Source organism: Phoca vitulina, unplaced genomic scaffold (genome assembly GCF_004348235.1).
Source record: "Phoca vitulina isolate PV1807 unplaced genomic scaffold, GSC_HSeal_1.0 scaffold79, whole genome shotgun sequence".
Taxonomy (NCBI): domain Eukaryota; kingdom Metazoa; phylum Chordata; class Mammalia; order Carnivora; family Phocidae; genus Phoca; species Phoca vitulina.
Window position 1 is genome coordinate 5,319,454 of NW_022589782.1, and position 19,544 is coordinate 5,338,997.

General features: G+C 41.2%; 1 protein-coding gene across 1 annotated transcript in view; it reads right to left on the reverse strand.

Annotated features, from left to right (window-relative positions):
• The window catches only part of BAIAP2L1 (BAR/IMD domain containing adaptor protein 2 like 1), a 67,674-nt gene that overhangs the window by 16,053 nt on the left and 32,077 nt on the right, over nucleotides 1–19,544 (reverse strand). Inside the window, exons 3-9 of the mRNA XM_032394184.1 lie at nucleotides 9,496–9,557; nucleotides 9,315–9,386; nucleotides 7,871–8,008; nucleotides 7,062–7,214; nucleotides 5,150–5,317; nucleotides 2,326–2,473; nucleotides 227–434 (exon numbers count right to left, since the gene is read on the reverse strand). Coding sequence (XP_032250075.1) covers nucleotides 227–434; nucleotides 2,326–2,473; nucleotides 5,150–5,317; nucleotides 7,062–7,214; nucleotides 7,871–8,008; nucleotides 9,315–9,386; nucleotides 9,496–9,557 — 949 coding nt within the window. The remainder of the gene's footprint in view (nucleotides 1–226; nucleotides 435–2,325; nucleotides 2,474–5,149; nucleotides 5,318–7,061; nucleotides 7,215–7,870; nucleotides 8,009–9,314; nucleotides 9,387–9,495; nucleotides 9,558–19,544) is intronic.

Genomic DNA, 19,544 nt, shown 5'->3' on the forward strand with positions numbered 1-19,544 from the left:
CTGTTCAAGTATCAAATTCATCTATATATGCACAGACATACAGAAAATACCCTGAGACAGAGTAACTCCAATGAACTAAACTAGAACCATAACTAAACTATGAACTTAACTTAAAAACACTACTGTGACCACAAAGACAATTTGCCACTAAAAGGAGATATGGCAGCTCTCTGAAGTACTGGGCGGCCCTGACTGCTGTGTGGACAGCATCTGCCCTGAGACTTACACTTTGGTGGTGTCATGCTCTCCATAAAGCCAGCCGTCCTTCTCCTCAGGGATGAGCAGTGTGAGGATGTCTCCCTGCGCGAAGCTGAGCAAAGTCTGGTTTGCGCCAGCAGTGTGTGGGAAAATGGTTTTTACTTTCTGCTTCTTCATCATGTTCAGTCCAGTTGCAACAGAGACTGATCGCTGTAAACTGGGATCATCTGAAGAATCTGTTGAAAATGAGCGCAGCACTGATCGCTTTTCAGGGACTGATAACAAGTTCAAACAAGCAAACCCCAGAAAGCCACCCACTCCCGCCTGCCAGCACTCGTCCTACTGTGGCTCCGAGCGCATTGTTTCCACACTTAGACTTTGCCTGGACGGGCAGGGACAGCGAGGAGCAGAGGCAGAACCACAGCCTGAGGTCTCTCACCGAGCAGGACTCTTGGGGCTAAGTGCTCTTTTCCAGGCGGAGAGGACACAGTACGTGCCAAGCTTCACCCGCCTCTGATTTAATCAGAGGCAAAATGACACATCACTGGAGGGCCGGATGCTTTCCTTGCCCTCCTCTCCCAACACGAACCCCAAGGCAGTGTAGGGCATCAACTCAAACGCCACTGCCCACGACCTGGACCACAAAGAATAAGAGGAGACTGGAAATGCAGATGTTCTCGCCGTGGAACGTCTCAACATCTCACCTGGAAATGCAGTAAGGATGCGTTGAGGACCAGCACGTTTACTGAACCCTCCCTAAGTGCCAGTCCACACTCTCAATGCTTCACAGCTTCTGAGGGAAAGAGCGGTTATCAGTGATCGTCCAGTGATTCACCGGGATCTCAGCTAGCAGGCCAGCATGGGATGTGGGTGGCCTGACGCCACAGTCCCTGCATGATGTGAAGCATGGAGCTGTACATTTCTGTCTCAATTTCAGCACCAGCTGATATTTACCACTCCAAAGAAACAAAACTGCCATTCTGAAACTCTCATCTCTGGATCTCACTCAGCAGCTGCAAACGCTGTAGTCTGTGGGCTCTCTCTAGCACATGGCTCAATGGCCATGACTTTCATACCCAAGAGGCCTGTGAGATACCCCACACAGAGAGAGGGGTCTCTGGGTGCCAAAGACTCTGTCTACACAGAGCGGAGCCTAATAAGCAAAGCCCCCTGAAATCTCTGCAAACAGTAACTTGTCCTGATTTATTGAAAAAGCATCAATAGAGTTAAGAAATTTAAGCAGTTAGAACTTAAGTGTCCACAAGGCATGAAGTTCTCTGTTAGAGATGATGAAAAACACTAAGCCTACTGGTAAGATCAATCACTATAATTTTGTCATGTGAACTTTTATAGTTTGTTTTATTGAAAAAGAAATTTTATTACAATTGCCACCAAATATGGTACACAATATGAGGTTCTTTGTACATTATATCCCATTTTAAAATGTAACACCTTTCAATAGTAAGTTTCCTTTGTATAAACATCAATCAGTATATGGAATTAGAATTTGTCAAAGAAATGTGTCACTTATAAAATGTCTTATGGTTTTATAATAAACCCAGACCTTTATTTACTTTGAAGTGTAAGTTTCGATAAGGCAGGGGCGCCTGGGTAGCTCAGTCGGTTAAGCTTCTGCCTTTAGCTCAGGTCATGATCCTGGGGTCCTGGGATCAAGCCCCGCATCAGGCTCCCTCTCCCTCTGCCCCTCCTCCCTACTCATGCTCTCTCTCTCTCAAATAAATAAAATCTAAAAAAAAAAAAAAAGTTTCAACAAGGCAATTATAAATGTGTGCTACCACAGATGTTTATTTTCCCTACCTCAGGGTAACATTTATCTAAAATAGTAAAAAAATTTAAAAAGGTATTTTATTTATTTTTTAACGATGCTACTTTTATAGACTTTATTTATTTAGGGGGGAATGCAAGCAGGGGGAGGGGCAGAGGGAAAGAGAATCTCAAGCCGACTTCCCGCTGAGCCCAGAGACTGAGGCTGGGCTCGATCCCAACACCCCGAGATCACAACCCAAGCCAAAGATCACGACCCAAAACCAAGAGTCAGGCGCCCAACTGACTGCACAACCAAGGCACCCCTAAAAAGGTATATTAAAAGAAATCAAAATATCTTACCTGTTGAATTCTTTATCCTTTCCGAATTCTGTCCAACTGTTGCTGGGTTATTAAACATATCAATCAAAGGACTAGTATACGCTCTGGCTGAAGGAGCTGGGGGCACCTTTGGCGAATATTTAGAAAGAGTGTCATAATCTTTCCCAACCTGTGAAAAATTCTTTATTAGTCTAATATTAGTGTAACACAGCAATGGAATTATACAGATTCCCAGGGCTGTTTTAACATGCTTTAAATTCCACTTTCTTCACAAAGTTCTCTTGGTTGATGGCAATGCCCCACTCTGAATTATTTCAAGAATATCACATTTTTTCATTTTTGTCTTTTTTTTTTAAAAAGGCAGTTACTCCCCATTTCCCACCACACCCTGGCAACCACTAATTTACTTTCTGTCTCTATGGATTTTAGGTTCCCTCCTAGGTGCTACTTAGCTACAGGATTCTACATTTTTTTTTTTTTTTTTTTAGATATTTTATTTATTTGTTTGAAAGAGAGACTGAGAGAACGAGTGGGAGGAGGGGTTAAGGGAGAAGCAGACTCCCTGCAGAGCAGGACCCTGGACCCTGGGATCATGACCTGAGCCGACGGCAGATACTTAACTGACTGAGCCACCCAGGTGCCCTAGGATTCTACATTTAAAATAATTTTTCCAAGGATTTTTGAGTGCATTGCTCCATTAATTTCTAACATCTTGTTTTGCTAACAAGAAATCTGGTACCAGTGGAGTCCTCTTTTCTTTGTAAGTAATCTATTTTTCCCCCTCTCTGGAAGTTTTTAGAATTTTCTCTTTATCCCCTTCTGCAACTTGATCACAATCTATCAAGGTTTTGTTGTTTTCCATTTGTCCAGGCTCACTGTCGCTGCTGTGTTAAAGATCAGGCAGAGTCTACTACAGTAATCTCAGCAGGGACCACAGTCAGGGCAGTGGACGGGTGAAAAGTGGCTCGACCTGTTTATGCTTTGAAGGTGGAAACAACAGGGCATGCCCAGGGGTTGGCTGTGGCTGGGGGGTGGGGGGGGGGGGGGGGGGGGGAAGAGAGGGAGAGAAGTCCACATTTGTGCCCGAGCTACTGGAAGAATGGAGCTGCCATTTTCTGGATGGGGAAGACTAGAGAAGCACATGAGTGAGAAAATCAGTCATCTGGTTTTAGACAAGTTGAATTTGAGATCCCCATTAGACATCTGGTGATGATTTTGAGAAGACAATTGGGTATCTCCAACCTGTCTAACATTATGTTTACATCCTCTCTCCGTTTTTGTTCTGTGTTTTGCGAGAGCTCTTTGGATTAATTTTCTAAGCAGTTCCATTCTGTTAATAAGCCCATCTATTGGTGTGGGGGTTTGCTTGCTTATGCTTTTTTGTGGAGCGGGGAAAGGGGAGGGAAAAATTTAAAAAGCTATTTTAGAAAAATGTCAAGCATGTATAAAGGAGAAAGAACAGCACAATAAATCTCCCTGTACCCAACACCCAGCTTCAACAATTATGAATTCATGGCCAATATTGTTTCATATATGCTAAACCATCTTCCCCCGTGCCTGGAATATGCTGAAGCAAATCCCAGACATTTCAACTGTGAATAATCATTTTTGATTTCCAAAATCTTTAGTTGATTTTCCCCTGGGGATGTAGTATCTTTTCGTTTCTTTCTAAAGATTTCTCCTCTGCCCTACTGCTCTGTTGCCTCCAATATTGTTTATTCAAGTTTTTTTCTTTCAGTGTGTTTTTTCAGGATACTGGTTTTCCTCACTTGTTTGGTGATTCCAGGTTATCTGTCCATCTCTGTATTGTATGGCATTCCCTATTCTTCTGCCTGTATTTTGCCTGTTCTCGTTATCACAGACTACCTGCGGTGAGGTGGGGACAGGGAGGACGCAGCTAGGAGGGTGCCTGGCCTCTGAACACACAGTTTCGGCCAGTGGACAAAAGCCCTGCTGCCTACTGTCTAGCACAAGTGGGACAGGTGGAAGAAACTGACCAGCTTAGGGGATGCGAATCGTCTAGAACCGACCACATACAGGAACGGCACGTGCCATTCTCCACCCCTTCTTACACCCACTGGCTCTGAGCTCACTGCTCTGCCCTCTGCTATAGTCTTGCCCTGCATGTGCTCGGGGCTGAGATTTTCTTCTCTCTTGATTCTCCACACACACCGATCTTGCCTTTCTCTGAGACTCCTTCAGTGTTTCTGGCCCACTGACAGCACCTTCTCTTATCCCCCATGCAGTTATGGATCTATTCTGTAGGTTGTCGACTGGTCTTTAGCATCTTTGCTTTCATTTCAGAGGTTAGGGTGGACCCATGTGTCTAAACTATCCACTGGATCCGAATTCCCACACTTGCATCGCTTCTCGGCCTTTTGGCTAAGATCAAGTGCAAATTTCCACATTTGTGAAAAGCAATAAAGCCGAGGTTCAAGGAGTGGCAAACTACAATGCTTGATTTCATTACCTTGAAATACTTTGGTGGCTATTTTTTTCTGAAGTGCCTTATGTTGTGATGAATGGCACCAGAGTTTTGCTAATTATTCTCTAAGACACCTACGCCTCCTTCACTGGGAATAAACTCACAAAGTTGGAATCATTACAATTAAAAACAGTAACAATAACATTTCCAAAACAAAGATAATAGAGTTGAACACAGCACTATGCAGTGCTGAGCACCGCATGGCTAATGTCAAATCTGAAGGTAAGGGGATCAGAGTGAGACAAAGGAGGCCCTAGAATAGGGGAGGACCTGTGATCGCCACCCTTGGTCCTTCGTGCAAATTTGGCCCAAGACCTATCAGTAAAAACAACTGAAATCTTGGAGAGAACCCATCCCTACCATGCTGCTTCTCTCAATCATCGGTGAGGGCTGGGGCGTCCCGGACACGGGGGTAGAGCTTGGGGTCCTTATTTCCTCGATCATATTCATGATCTTCTCGGGCACTTTGGTAGCGTCACCACATGTTTCCTGCCACCGGGGCAGCTTGGAATTGAGTAATTCTGCAGACTGAGAATCCGAGAGAAACACAACAAAACACAAACGTGTACTGTTCAAAGAGCTGAGAAAAGTCACGTCAAATATCAGGGATAATGTTTTACTGGCTTACCACCAGAAGTGTGAGAACTTTGTGTCAAATTCAGTGAGCACTTAAGCATCTATGAACTTCCTCCCTGTGTTATTTGCTGCAAGAGCTGTCGGCCCCTGTTCTACAGGAGCTTGCCCTCTGCCTTGGTGTGAATGCAGAGTTGAAGACTGACGCAGAACAAACTCAAACACAAAAAGGGAAGGGTTGAACAATCTTATTAAGCCCCACTGTTTCCCCAGTGGCCCCAGAAATGCCAATCAGTGCTTTCTTCCTCCCACTCCTAAGAGAGGGCAAAGAACCCTCACCCCAAACCACCTATGGCCTCGGACCGTAGCCCTGACACACCGATTGCTTGGGCCTGCTTTGTCCAAGGAGCCACTGAAAGGACTGGGATGCTGGAGCCAGAAAAAGGGAAGGCAAAGAAGCGGTTTTCAGAGAGATGAAGAGATTCCCAGTAGAGAAGAGAAGTAGACTCTGTTTATGCTAAAAAGTGTAACTGGGATCCAAGGTTAAGCATAAGAGTCTGCCACCAACTAGAGCTCTCTGCAAATTGGCCAGGTTGCCTTGTGACACAGTGAGTACCCCATCACTGGCAGGGCTAGGCCAAAGGAAGAGCCTCAAGGTCACCTGACCTATGACCCTGCCCCAGCAGGACACCCTCACTGTGGACACAGACACTGCTGAACTGAGTACAAAGTGATCATCTAATACTGCAATTTTTTCCTTTCCTGTAACAATGTTAGATCTTAGGGCTTTAGATCTGGTAGATGAATGGTCCTTAAGGTTGCAAAAACTTTATGGAATATGTAACATATGACCAAAACATACATCCAAGGCCAAGTTTTTTTCCCCTGAAAAAGAGGAAGTTGCCTTATTTTCAAGCTCTTAGAAACTTCTACCATGGAGCGCTCTCTAAATTATTATAAATAACAATGAATATTTGACTTCACTCCATGCTAGTTTTGGATGCTTACACAGGCCCAGTAAAATTTATAATTTAAAAAAAAAAAAAAAAAAAAGGAGGGAAAGTAACATATTCTCTTGTAATGATTCCTGGGTGTAAAACCTCACAACTATGTGTGCTGGAAGGAGGGCAGTAAAGCCAGTTCCACAGGTGATGAGATCACGAGGAAACACCTTGAAGAGGAATGAAAAAGGAACCACAGCAAGTGTCCTGATGCTGTGAGTGGGTCTGCGGCTGGGACAGAACTTCCAGGGCCACCTCTGTGCATGGATTCCCCAGGCGAACACTCAAACTACCCAGGTGGGGTGGGCTTGGGGCCCGCTGGGACTCATCCCATGGCTCTGAAGACACTGATGCTGAGGACGCGTCAGAAAGAGTCTGAGAAGAGCTGACTCATAGGTGAGAAAAGAAAAAAGTACTAATTCTTGATTATTAAGCATTATTTTATGAAAGATTTTAAATATGGATATACTACTAAATTAATCATGTATTATAAGCAATACTTAACCATTTCATCCACATTTCTGAAAGTTTACATATTCCAGTGGGTCAAAAGGTATTTCTTTGGCATCTCTTCTCATTGGTAAACTAGGCCCATCGCTTTACATTGAGGCACATATGGAAGGTGAAGCATTTCAAGGGCATTTGAATATGAAATTAAATTATTAATAATGCAACAAAACTTGCCATCACAAACCCACCTGTAAATGATAATAATGTAAGTGATTTGCAAAGCTACAGTGTTTGTCGACCAGAAAGCAGAAGCGCCTTTTCTCTTCAAGTAGAGCTTCTTTGCAACCATCTGCAATAAATTTCTGGATTTCGCTCTGGCGAGACGTAACAGTTTCTACATACTAGGAAAATAAATAATAATTATACAAGTATGTCATGAGGAGTCAAGTAGCTGCACAGCCAGACATTTATCTTGTGCCGTCTTTACACTTGGTTTATTTTGAAATAGAGTTAATGCTAAATACAGATAAACATGAGATAAAATAACAAAGTTGTAACCTGACCTGGGCAGGTATCATCATTCTGATTAAGATCCCTGACTCATGTGTGGAAGGACGTTGCCAGAGGCCTTACATTCTGCGCTGGGCCATCCGCACAAAATATTACTTTATACTTCAGGGATAGGATTGCGTTCTGGTGGAAAATCAAGGGCTTTGAAACCAGAAAGTTCAAATTTAAACCCCAGTTCTAAGTATCAACCATGTGATTTGGCCTAAGCCCCATTTTCTTCATCTGTAACATGGGGAGAGTAACGCTAATCATGGAATATCTCTTACCACCTCCCCACCCCCAAATCAGGAGAAAATGCCAATGTTTTTAGGAGGCTATTATTCTTAACTCTGGAAAGCTCTGTAGCCTTCAGCTCATACCAAGTCAAAAATGCTCATTTTTAACTTCAATAGCGGCACAGTAGTAAGTGGTTAAAGTGGCTAAGTAACCTTCCCTGTAAATTGTATAAATTGTCAACAACAAAATAAAATAGTGCTGAAAAGTTCACCTCAATTTCTTTGTGTTCGTATTTGAGTGCATTTCGTCCTCCTTGACTTTTCCTTCTGATCTTCTTCAACTCAGCTTGAGATTTCTCCAGAGAATCTAACTTACTTTTGTGTTCCGTTTGGTATCTTTTGAGAGTTGCCTGTAAGTGAAATGTTGTGCTTGTTTGAGTGCAGCACCATCCAAACTGTTGGGCAGTTACTTTTGCTAACATTTCCGCGGGGCATGGCCCTGCACACCCTCACCTCATACTGCTCCCTCCCTTCAACGTGCAGCTTTGTCTGTCTTAAAGTCCCCTGGTCGTACAAGGGGCTACTGACCCCAAGGGCAGCTCTTAGAAGACAAGAATGTCTTTTCTTTCTTTTATTCCTTGTTTTCTCAAATTTTTTAGGACACTGAGTGCTAAGTGCTTTGGTGAATAAAAAAACAATATTAAGTCACATGTTCCTGTTTTATGACTTACAACTTTAAAAAACAGAATGAACAAGTGCAATCACTGCCGATTATTCTGGGTGCTGTGTAACCAAGTGTTTTTGGAGCCTCAGAGACCTGGGTTAGAATTCTGGTAAAATCCTTCACTTCCTGTGTGATCTCAGCAACCACTTAGTTTCTCTCAAATTCATGTTTTCCCTTTAAAATGTACAGTGAGGATAAGAGTAGCTACATTATGGAGTTTCTGTAGGGACAAAATCTGATAATATATGGAAAATGCTTGGCATTACATCCACCTCAGCCGTTGTAGGTGGTCCTGCCGCCTTCCTCCGGAGTACACAGAGCACACGCACTCAGGGGCAGTGGGGTGATTTCAGGGTAACTACACCGCTTACTGCCACATGGGGTCTTGGTGAGAAAGAGGCTTTGGGTGGCAAAGAAAGCAGCTATTCCACAGCAGGTAGGGGAGATGGAAAGAGCCGTGTGACAGGGCTGGAGGGTCCGGCAGAAGGAGAAAACTGCTGGAGTCATCAATACCAGGTGACAGGCAAGGGACACCATGCAGGAGCAGTCTCTGATGAATGGACGTGGGAGCCCCAGGGAGCTCCAGATGGTGGTTCTCCCACCCACGTTTCACACCCTGAAGTGGTTTGTGAAAGCAACAGCTACAGCTGCATTAATACAGATGCAGAGGTCGTCCCCATATACGTGTTCTTTGAAAACAATGCTTTCTAGAAGCAGGAGGATTCCTTGCAATATTTTCCTCTCTGCTTTTTAATAAAGATCCCAGGTGTTAATGCAAACGGGGCACCCAGCTCCAAGGGACCTTGTCAGTTTCCTGCATCTGTGTATATACTCTACACTAAGCCCTGTCCATGTTTTCTGCTGCTGGATAAACAGTGAGAGAAAGTTCTCCTCGGGCTCAGAGATCAGGCAAGTGCAGCCTCCCGGAACGCCAGGCCCCCGTGCCCCACACCCACCTCCAACCATGGAGGCGGAGAAAACCGTGTACTCACATTCATGTATTTTACATCAAGTTCCGTCTTCTTCTCCAGCTCATGTATAATCTCTTTATGGAATTTTTTGAACTGTTAACAAAAGAAATTGAAAATTCACACCAGATTTGAGACGTTAAGCAAAATACAGTTTAGAAATAAAATATATTTTATTTTATAAGTATAAACATAGTTTACATACGTTTTCATCAAGACTCTCATTGAGTTTCTTGTGGGTACTTGAAATCTCTATGAGAACATGGCCTGTGAATAAAATCAGATGTTAGGGGGAAAAGTCACTGTGTGGATTTTGTAAAGATATTAAAGAAAGTAAAATAATGGAATGAAGCACAATCTACCACTCCGCTCTGCGCCTGGAAGCATCAGGGCCTGTGCCTCGTCAGAAACACTGACTGCGTGCCCGTGGCAGGGTGGGTGCCAGAGGGACATAGGCCCTAGCAAACTTACTCTACAACACTGTTCATCCAGAGAATGCCAATTTTATCTTCAAATTCACATCATGCTTTCTATATTTTCTCATTCCCTAAGCTGAATCTTATTTATCTGATTTAATTTTTAAATTCTCTTATGCAAGATTATCATGGTCATTATAGTAACTAACTATAGGAACAAATGACTTATTTTTATCTAATCCCCAGAGTAATCTGATTATCTGTCAGGCATAAAAGATAAAGGTTATTTCTTCTCATATTAGTTCTTGTATCATTTTGGAAAATATTAACACCATGGGAAAATGCAGCAGGGACAGTGCTCTGCCTCATATCTCCCGGGACTACATCAATTCTCTGAAACAAGTACAGTCACATGGAGAATGTTCCAGAATTGAGCTTTACTCCAAAAGCAGCAAGACAACCACTTGATTTGCAAAGTACATCTCTTGCAGTTTGAGGCAGTGTGATGCATCTCTGCTACTAAACTCTGATAAAGGTGAACAAGAGCCTCTCCCTGTTCACTTATCTATAGGAACCAAATGGGTCTGATACCTAAGAACTGGAAAAGACAGATTCATTTGGAACAACCATGGGACCATACAAACAATAACAAAATGTGCTGGGTAGATCCTCCCACAGTTTGGTAGGAATTCCTTGGGTAAACTGAAGGCTGCAGATGAAGGAGAATTAAGACTGTGGTAGATGGGGGAAAGAGAAAGAATACCAACCAGACTGTGACTTCAGCTATCACCTTTACAGAAATGATACTATGGTGCCCTGTTCTAGAAAGAGTTAAGACATGTGACTCTCAAATGGCCAGTCTAGTCCCCCTACCCCCCATCTTCAGACTCAGAAATTCAGCCCCTTCCTGAACATGTCCACCTGGATGTCTCATTAGGTACCTCACGTTCAACATGTCTAAAAGTGAATTCACCCCATAGTCTCCAATCCCAGCTCTTGGCTGCCAGCTCACAGCCAGTCACATGGGGTTGACACTTCACCCATATGTCACACTCAACGACAAAGACTCATTCCCTTGTGCATGTGTGTCATCACTTGGACCAGCCTCTAGGGTGAAATCACGCCCCTTACTCATCCTGCTTCCTCGGGCAACAAATGTGCCAGCCCTTCCCTGCCTGGGAGAGAACGTATGTGAGAATGACTTGTGAAGTCTCTGTGCGCCCAATCATCTGTCCCATGAGGGGTGCGGGAAGAGTCTCCCGAGTCTGCCCCCCACCAACACATTCAAACCCACCAGTTGGACCTCTCAGGTCTTGCCCCTCAAGCTCTTATCATTTCTCTTGACTCCCAGCTTGTTCTCTTCCAGACCCTCTTCCTCAGAGGTACCAGGGATCCCTCAAAATCAAATGTAACATGTCATTCCCCCAGCCCCCACGGTGTCCCAGATAAACCAACTCCTCAGCATGAAGCCCACTGTGAACAATGCTGCTTAAAATAACCATGGCAGGTGGTGGGGACAGAGATTCTCCTTATAAGGTTATAGGTACATAACCTGTAAGTCCCTAAGCAGCCTGTGATTCTAGGAATCTCTAACAGAAAAGCCTGCTGGATAAACCTGAGAGTGAGGGCAGACACATCCCCAGCACTCATCCCCACCACACCAAGTTATCAAGATACCCACTCTCCATCTTTAATGACACTGACTTCATTTCTCCCATAATTAAGTTCTCCTAAAGCTCAACATGAAACAAATCGGAGTTCTTCACAAAGGAAACCTTCACATGACCAAGAATATAATTACATTAATATGTCACTTTATCATTTAGTGATTTCAGAAATTGAAATAGTCTGAGTTATTTTTTTTTTTTTTAAAGATTTTATTTATTTATTTGAGAGAGAGAGAATGAGAGAGAGCGAGCACATGAGAGGGGGGAGGGTCAGAGGGAGAAGCAGACTCCCTGCTGAGCAGGGAGCCCAATGTGGGACTCGATCCCGGGACTCCAGGATCATGACCCGAGCCGAAGACAGTCGCTTAACCAACTGAGCCACCCAGGCGCCCTAGTCTGAGTTACTTTCATATCCATTTTAAACCCATAAATAACTCCTGGCTGGAGATGAAAAACAACAGCAACAACAAAAAACCCCACTTCAATTACTTGAAAATTAAGCACTCTATTCTTGGCAAGTCAGATCTACTTTTTTAAAAAAGTCTAAAAATAATTGTGCTTAAATCAGAGTGATTCAGGCTACATTCAAGGCACTCACTCCGCCCCCCCCCCCCAACCGGTCATGCACTTTATCACTACAACCTTGTATACTGTGGATCTCTGGGAAGCATGTGCTAGTGTGGCACTCTCGTGAAAGCCAACACTGCTGAACCTGGTGCTCAGGCCCTGAGGCCCCTCCAGCCCCACGGTTTTCTCCCTTCAGGCAGCTCGGTGGAAAGACTCACTGAAACAGCCCATTCACTTTGTGGGCAGGAACGGAACACCTGACCTTATCCTTGTTATTCCTGTCCCTCACAGTTCATGGAATTTAAATGCTGACTTTATAGCAGCAGCAGGCCTCGGTCAGGAGAAGGTTTAGAAAACATCTTTACTGTGATTATGGGAGTTGCCAAAAGTGTATCTTGAAACAGAAAATGAAAACAGCCTTTATGTTCAATGTAGAGAAGTTTATTCTTAAATATAGCTAATGTTACTTTATGTCTGAAATGTGGCATCACACACGTTTATTTACTCCTAGCCCTGTAACCTAATTTTTCATAAATTACATTGGAGAAGAAAAAAATTTTTTTCAAGGAGAGGGTGGAGCACAGCCCAGATTCTAATGGAGCAGAACTAAATACACACCCAAACAGGAACCAAGTGCTGGTCTCAGAAATCACAGCACCGTATGTACTGGATCAACCATTTCCTTTTTAGGTTCTGAGTAAACATTCTGGGAAGAAACACGTAGTAAGTACAGTAATATGACTCAGTCTGAGTAAATTACATTCTTAAATGGCAGTATTAAAGGAACTTAAATATATACATATTTCAAAATCATGAACTTGACATTGCTAAAAGTCAATGTCTACCATCAGTTTTCCCCTAAAATTCATGCAAATAGCTGATAGTGATATCACTCCAATTTTAGGAGCTATGAACAAACACGTCCAAAAATTTGGACAATACTATATAAAGATATGAATTTAGTCAATAAGCAGAATGGACTTTAAAAAGTTAAATAAAATTAGAGAGTATTACTGGTAAGAACACAGAGAAAGTTTTCATTTGAAATACAGATTAGTCACTGGACTATTAATATATTTTCAACTAGATAATTCTTCATCAATTCACAGTATAAGTTTAGAGAAACCAAATGGAGATTATTAATGGACATGAGTAGCACAGAACAGGTGCTAAACATGTAGGCATACATATTTTCATTTATATTTGATCATGGATAATCAGAATACCGTATTTCCAGAAAATAGAGAGCAATGACTGAGTCACACACTACTTCCTCCATGTTACTTCAAGTGGAATCAGACAATAAAATTACAGGGTGGAAGCCAACCTACTGTGGACCTAAAGTTACACTCTATGAATTAAAATAAACCTGACCAAAAATGTCACTAGAAAAAGGATATACCTTTTCTGACAATTTTTAAAATATCAAATATGAGGAGGAGAAAATATAATGGAAGCACAAGCAAACTACACGCAGATGGGATATGTTAAATACACAAGTGTGTATCCTATGGATTAGAGTCACCAGCACTGAATTAGTACAGAGGCAGATTAGTAACCATGAACATGTGACTAAACTTGAAAGGCTTTGCCAGCCTCTAAGAATAGCCCTCAGTAGCTGCCCACCCACAGTCCCTGGATGCAGTTGGAGGTGCTCTACTCTGGTGTCAGTACTATACCAGTAAACAACATGCATGGAGGGATAATGTCAAAAAAGTGATAGGGTAAGCATTTCATCCAATATTCCTCCAGATGCCTAGCTTCTGACTTAGCCAATGAGAGTACCAGAGTTCTAATTAATGTCTTGCATGGAGACTGTAATTATTCTACCACTGATTGTGATTTATACCATCCTATGAAAACAAGTGGGACAAACAGAAGTTATACATTAGAATTATATAGCGTTCCAAAGTTCTTTCATAGTCTGAGATGAAAGTAAAGTGCCAAGTAACATCTGACTTTGATAAGAAAAAATGCCACTAGGGTAGCCACTAAAAGAATAAAATGCATCTAACTACCAAGCAAATAGAGAGGAAAAAACAACCAGTCAAAAAGAGGTCAATCGAAGAAATAAACATAGACAGTAGAAAGCAAAAAGTAATTACATTGAATGTAAATGGACTATATAATCTAATTAAAAGACAAAGATTGTTAGGATTAAAAAAACACAATTATATTTTGTTTATAAGAGATATACCTTAAATACAGGGATAGAGAGTAAAAGGATGGAGTAAGATACATAGCAAACACTAACCAAAAGAAAGCTGATGTAGGTTTATTAAAACCAAACAAGACAAAGTAGTCAAAGAGGGTGAGAAACATTAGACATAAAAACAATCATTTCATAATGGGAAAAAGTTCAATTCATCTGGAAGATGGAAAAAATTTTTATTTGTATGCATAATTAACATAGTCAACATATTTAAACTAAAACTGAATTATAAAAGAAATAGATAAGTCAATAATAATTGTAGGAGACTTCAATACACTTCCCTTAGTAAATGATTAGAACAAGCAGACAAAAATAGCACTACAGATATAGATGACCTGGATGATAAATACACTTGATCTGGTGAACATATACAGAAATACTATATCTGGTAACTTCATTTTTAAAGCAAACAGTATATTAAAAATGGATCAAAAGAAAGGCTCACTATATTTCAAAGGACCGAAATCATACTGAGTATGTTCTTAACCACAGCTAAATTAAACTAGAAATCATTAACAGAAAGGTAACCAGAAAATGTCCATATATTGGGAATGAAGAAACAGACTTCTAAATAACCCATAGGTCAAAGAAGAAAACACAACAGAAGTTAAAATTATTTTCAAATGAAATAATAAATACAGCATATAAGAACATGTAAGATGCAACTAAAGCTGCAGTTAGAGGAAATTTATAGCCTTCAAATGCATATTAGAAAAGAATGAGTGAAAAAAAATCAATGCTCTAAACACTCATTTCAAGAATGGAATACTATCCAATAATAAAAAGAAATTAACTACTGACAGACATAACATGTATAAATTTCAGAAATATAGTAAAAGAAAAAAGCCAGACTAAAAAAGCTACATATTGTATGATTCCATTTATAAAACATTCCAGAAAAGTATCTGATAAACAAATCTGCCTACTCTGTGACCTAGCAATTTTACTCCTAGATATATTCCCAAGAGAAATGAGTACATTTGTTTATCAATAGACAAGCACAAGAATGTTCATAGCAGCTTTATTCATATCTTCAGGCCAGAAACAACTCAAACATCTATCATCACTGGAATGGATAAATTGTAGAATAAACTCACACAATGGAGCAAGAAGACCCAAAATCTGTATATAAATTCCTCTCAAACCCTTGGCTGACACCTAAATCGTGCACGCACAGGGTGAGACTCTAAGAAAATCAGCAGCTGGAAGGATGTGGAGTTTAGCAGAGATTCTCAGTAGACACACAGTATTGGGGACACAGAGTTGGGAATTCAAGTCCCACCAAGTGAGAAAGGCTTGGTAAATAACACAGGCTGCCCACTGACATCCAGTAGGGACGTACCTTAGGAATAAGACTAAATCATAGGACTAAGGGCAAAACCAAAATAGAACCACCAGAAAAAATCTACAATTAAGCCTCTACAAGTCAGGGTTTTCCACTAATAATTTAACTGCCTACTAGAATAAAACTTCACAATCTTAAGAGAAGATAACAATTGAGTCTCTACAACATTTTATCACAATATTCAGCACAGGAAAAAGAAATCAGTAGACAGGGTGAATGGCAAACCTACAAACTCTGAACTCCTTTTAGTGGGTTTTCTTTTTTGTATTCCAAAATATATTATTTTTTAATTCTAATAATACTTAAGTTTATTTAATATAAATAAACTTGTAATATATTATAAATCGATACCTTTTTTTTCCTTTTGTAACTGGTTTAGTTGGTACCATGTCCTCAAGGTTCATCCATCCTATAGGATGTGTCAGAATTTTTTTTTTTTTTAAAGATTTTATTTATTCATTTGAGACAGAGAGAGAGAGAGAGAGCATGAGCAGGGAGAGAGGCAGAGGGAGAGGGAGAAGCAGGCTCCCCGCTGAGCCAGGAGCCCGATGTGGGGCTCGATCCCAGGATCCCAGGACCTAAGCCGAAGGCAGACGCTTAACCATCTGAGCCACCCACGTGCCCCAGAATTTCCTTTCAAGACTGAATAATTCTCCCTTGTATGGATATTCCACATTTTATTTATCCATTCATCACTTGGAAAAAAATGTTGATGGACACCTGGGTTCTTCCTACCTCTTGGCTATTATGAGTTATGCTGCTATAAACATGGGTGTGCAGATATCTCTTCAAGACTTTTATTTTTTTTAAATAATTTTTTTTTGGTTAAAGATTTTATTTATTTATTTAACACAGAGGGGGAGTGAGCGAGCGAGCAAGCACAAGCAGGGGGGGAGGGGCAGAGAGAGAGGGAGAAGCAGGCTCCCCACTGAGCAGGGAGCCCAATGTGGGACTCGATCCCAGGACCCTGGGATCATGACCTGAGCCAAAGGCAGATGCTTAACCAACTGAGCCACCCAGGTGCCCAAGACTTTCTTTTTATTTTTTAAATTCAAGTATAATTAACATATAGTGTCATATTAGTTTAAATTGATAAAAATTTTTAATAATTCCAGAACTATTTTAGATGTATCAGAGATTGAGAAAATGTATAAATATGTTAAGGTTACTGGGAGCCAACGTTCACACACATTTCCAAAATATGTAAGTGCATACGCTTATTTTTATATGTCCAAGTGTATATACGCATATATATAGGTCTGTTTTTGTGTATATGTAGGTTTACAGTATACATTATATAGATGTATATATTTCCTAGCTCTGCTTGCTGAAAAGACCAAGATGATACCTCAATAGCAATGAGCACACCTAATATTCAAATTTTAGTTTCTAATATCATTCCCTACTAAAAGGAAGTATCACTCCTCAGAAAAAAATGGCTATTGATTCCACAACTGAGAAGAGACAAGATGAGCCTGGAACATACCATTATGCAAGAAAGTAAGGAAGTACACAAGAATAAATGAATGAATGAATGAGTGAATGAATGGATGAGAGTCAGCCTGAAAGAGCTCTTACTGGCCAAATACAGGATAGTTTGAGCACCAAAGTAATTAAGGACAGTAATAAGTTATAAATCATTGAAAAAATCTTGGAATCCATGGGTCCAAAACAATAAATAGATAAAGAGGCAAGAAAGGAGGGCTCCTGCTATAAGTAAGTGCCAACTAGTAAACATGGAGGGAGTGTTAGAGTTAGAAAATCATCACTCAGCAACAAGTAAACACTGGTCCAGGAAAAATTCATTAATAGATGCTAAATCTAAGGAATAAATGTTGATGAGGAATAAGATACTTGCATAGTCTGAAAGTGTTCCTCCCACATAGCTTATTAGTAGCAGTAAAAAAAATATATTAACTTTACAGTGGAGAAATAAGACAACCCCTTCACTGGACAATCAAGATTAGTGTCACAAATGAGAGGCAGATGAACACTTTATGCCCAGATTTGATACTCACAGGATACAAAATGACTTAGCATCCTAGCCAAGAATGTACCACCTGAATATGATCACAAAGACCTGGCATTTCAGAAGTAAGATCTTGTGTTTCTGACCATTCATCCCCTTTTAGAGTTTCTGATACAGGTTTATTTCCTACCAATTCTTTGGCCAGTATTAAATTTGTTTATTTATTTATTTTTGAAGAAGAATAAAATGATTTCATCCTCCTCTGGTGGTCAATCCCGTGCTGGCTGATGAAGAAGTGTGTTGAGTTCTCTGAGCCAAACAGAAGTTGTAGCTACAAACCTAAACATTTTTTCCCTCTTGCAGAGGAGTGGAGTCCCTTTAGACACAGAACAAATGAACTTTTATATATAGGCCTAGAATAGGTTGCCCAAAGGACATTGTTCTTTCGTAATAAAAGGCCAGGAGCTACTGCTGATCTCTCAGCGACAGAACACAAGATGTTTAGGAAGAACTCGTGAAGACGAAAGGCTGGTCAAGGAGGCTGGAAAAGAGTGGGGTGCGGTGAAAGCAAAAAGATTGGAAGCATTTTCAGAAAGTGGGGTGCTCTGGACCGTAATCACCCACACAGAACTCAAGGGGCACAAAGATTGGGCAAAGGTCAGAGCATGTGCAGGAAGATGCAATGGTGCCAGACAAGCCCCTGGTAGGTTCCTTAACCTCCTCTCTCCAGGTAACCTCATGGAGCCTCGGTATTCTCAGTTGTATGATAACTAGAATATCTACTTCACAGGGTTGGTGAGTATAGTGCTTTCCTGTGCTCTGAAGAGAAATACTGGCTGGTAAGGTGTGCGCATCCAGACATGAGTAGCAAATCAATTCAATAATGCATGACACTCAACAGAATGGGCCCACACGCTTTGCAACATGGCTTTCTTTTTGGGAGTGCTTGTTTTCTGGAAATAAAGTCCACGTATGAGGTGTCAACTTAGAACTAGTTACCACATTAGTTTCAACATTTTTTTGTTATATATATATATATATATATATATATACATATATATATATACACACACACACACACACACACACACATCTATGTATTCTTTCATATACTTTAATATGCTTAAAATGTTTCAGAATGGGCGCCTGGGTGGCTCAGTTGGTTAAGCGACTGCCTTCGGCTCAGGTCATGATCCTGGAGTCCCAGGATCGAGTCCCACATCGGGCTCCCTGCTCGGCAGGGAGTCTGCTTCTCCTTCTGACCCTCTCATGCTCTCTCTGTCTCATTCTCTCTCTCAAATAAATAAATAAAATCTTTAAAAAAAAAAAAAATGTTTCAGAATTAAACATCTTAAACTTAAATTAACTCAAATTAAAACTTACAAAAAAAGACAAACGGACACCTACCTCTCCTAAACTCAGCTCAGTGCTCCTCTCATGTTTCTTCCCCCATTCCCAGGGTCCCCAAAGGAGAAACTGTCCATCTCCTATTATCAAAAAAGAACACACATAGTATACTCTACTCTCCTCCACTTCATAGCCTTTCCCTTCATTAAACAAAATATTTGGCACCTCAGTTTTAAGTACTGACAATCCTGTACTTAAACTGTATCAGGAATGACCCACAGAGAACAGACACATCTGACCGACCACTACTGGTTAGAAATGAACCGCCGAGGGCACTTCTGGTTTCTGCTCCAACATGTAAAGAGCCTGGAAATCATCACTCTTTTACTCACATCAAGAAACAAGCTAAACAGACTGAAAAACAACAGTGCTTCTTAGGTTCATTAGAGAATTAAGTTCACAGGTAAAGATCTGCCCTGAAAACCAGAGATAGGCTAATATGGAGAATCATAGTTTACTGGCAGCAGAAACCAATGCAGGGGCCAGGACTGCTAGAAACTTAACTGTAACTGATGGTTGCTGGAGGCTCATCCTGGACCAGCTTGAGTTAAAAACTCCAGGGTGCTCAGTCTTAGGGGAGAGTCTCACACTTTCATGAGTGTTACTGCTAGGAGCCCCCACCAAGTTCTTATCATGAAGACTGGAGAAAATCCCCCTGGGGCTTCTGGCAG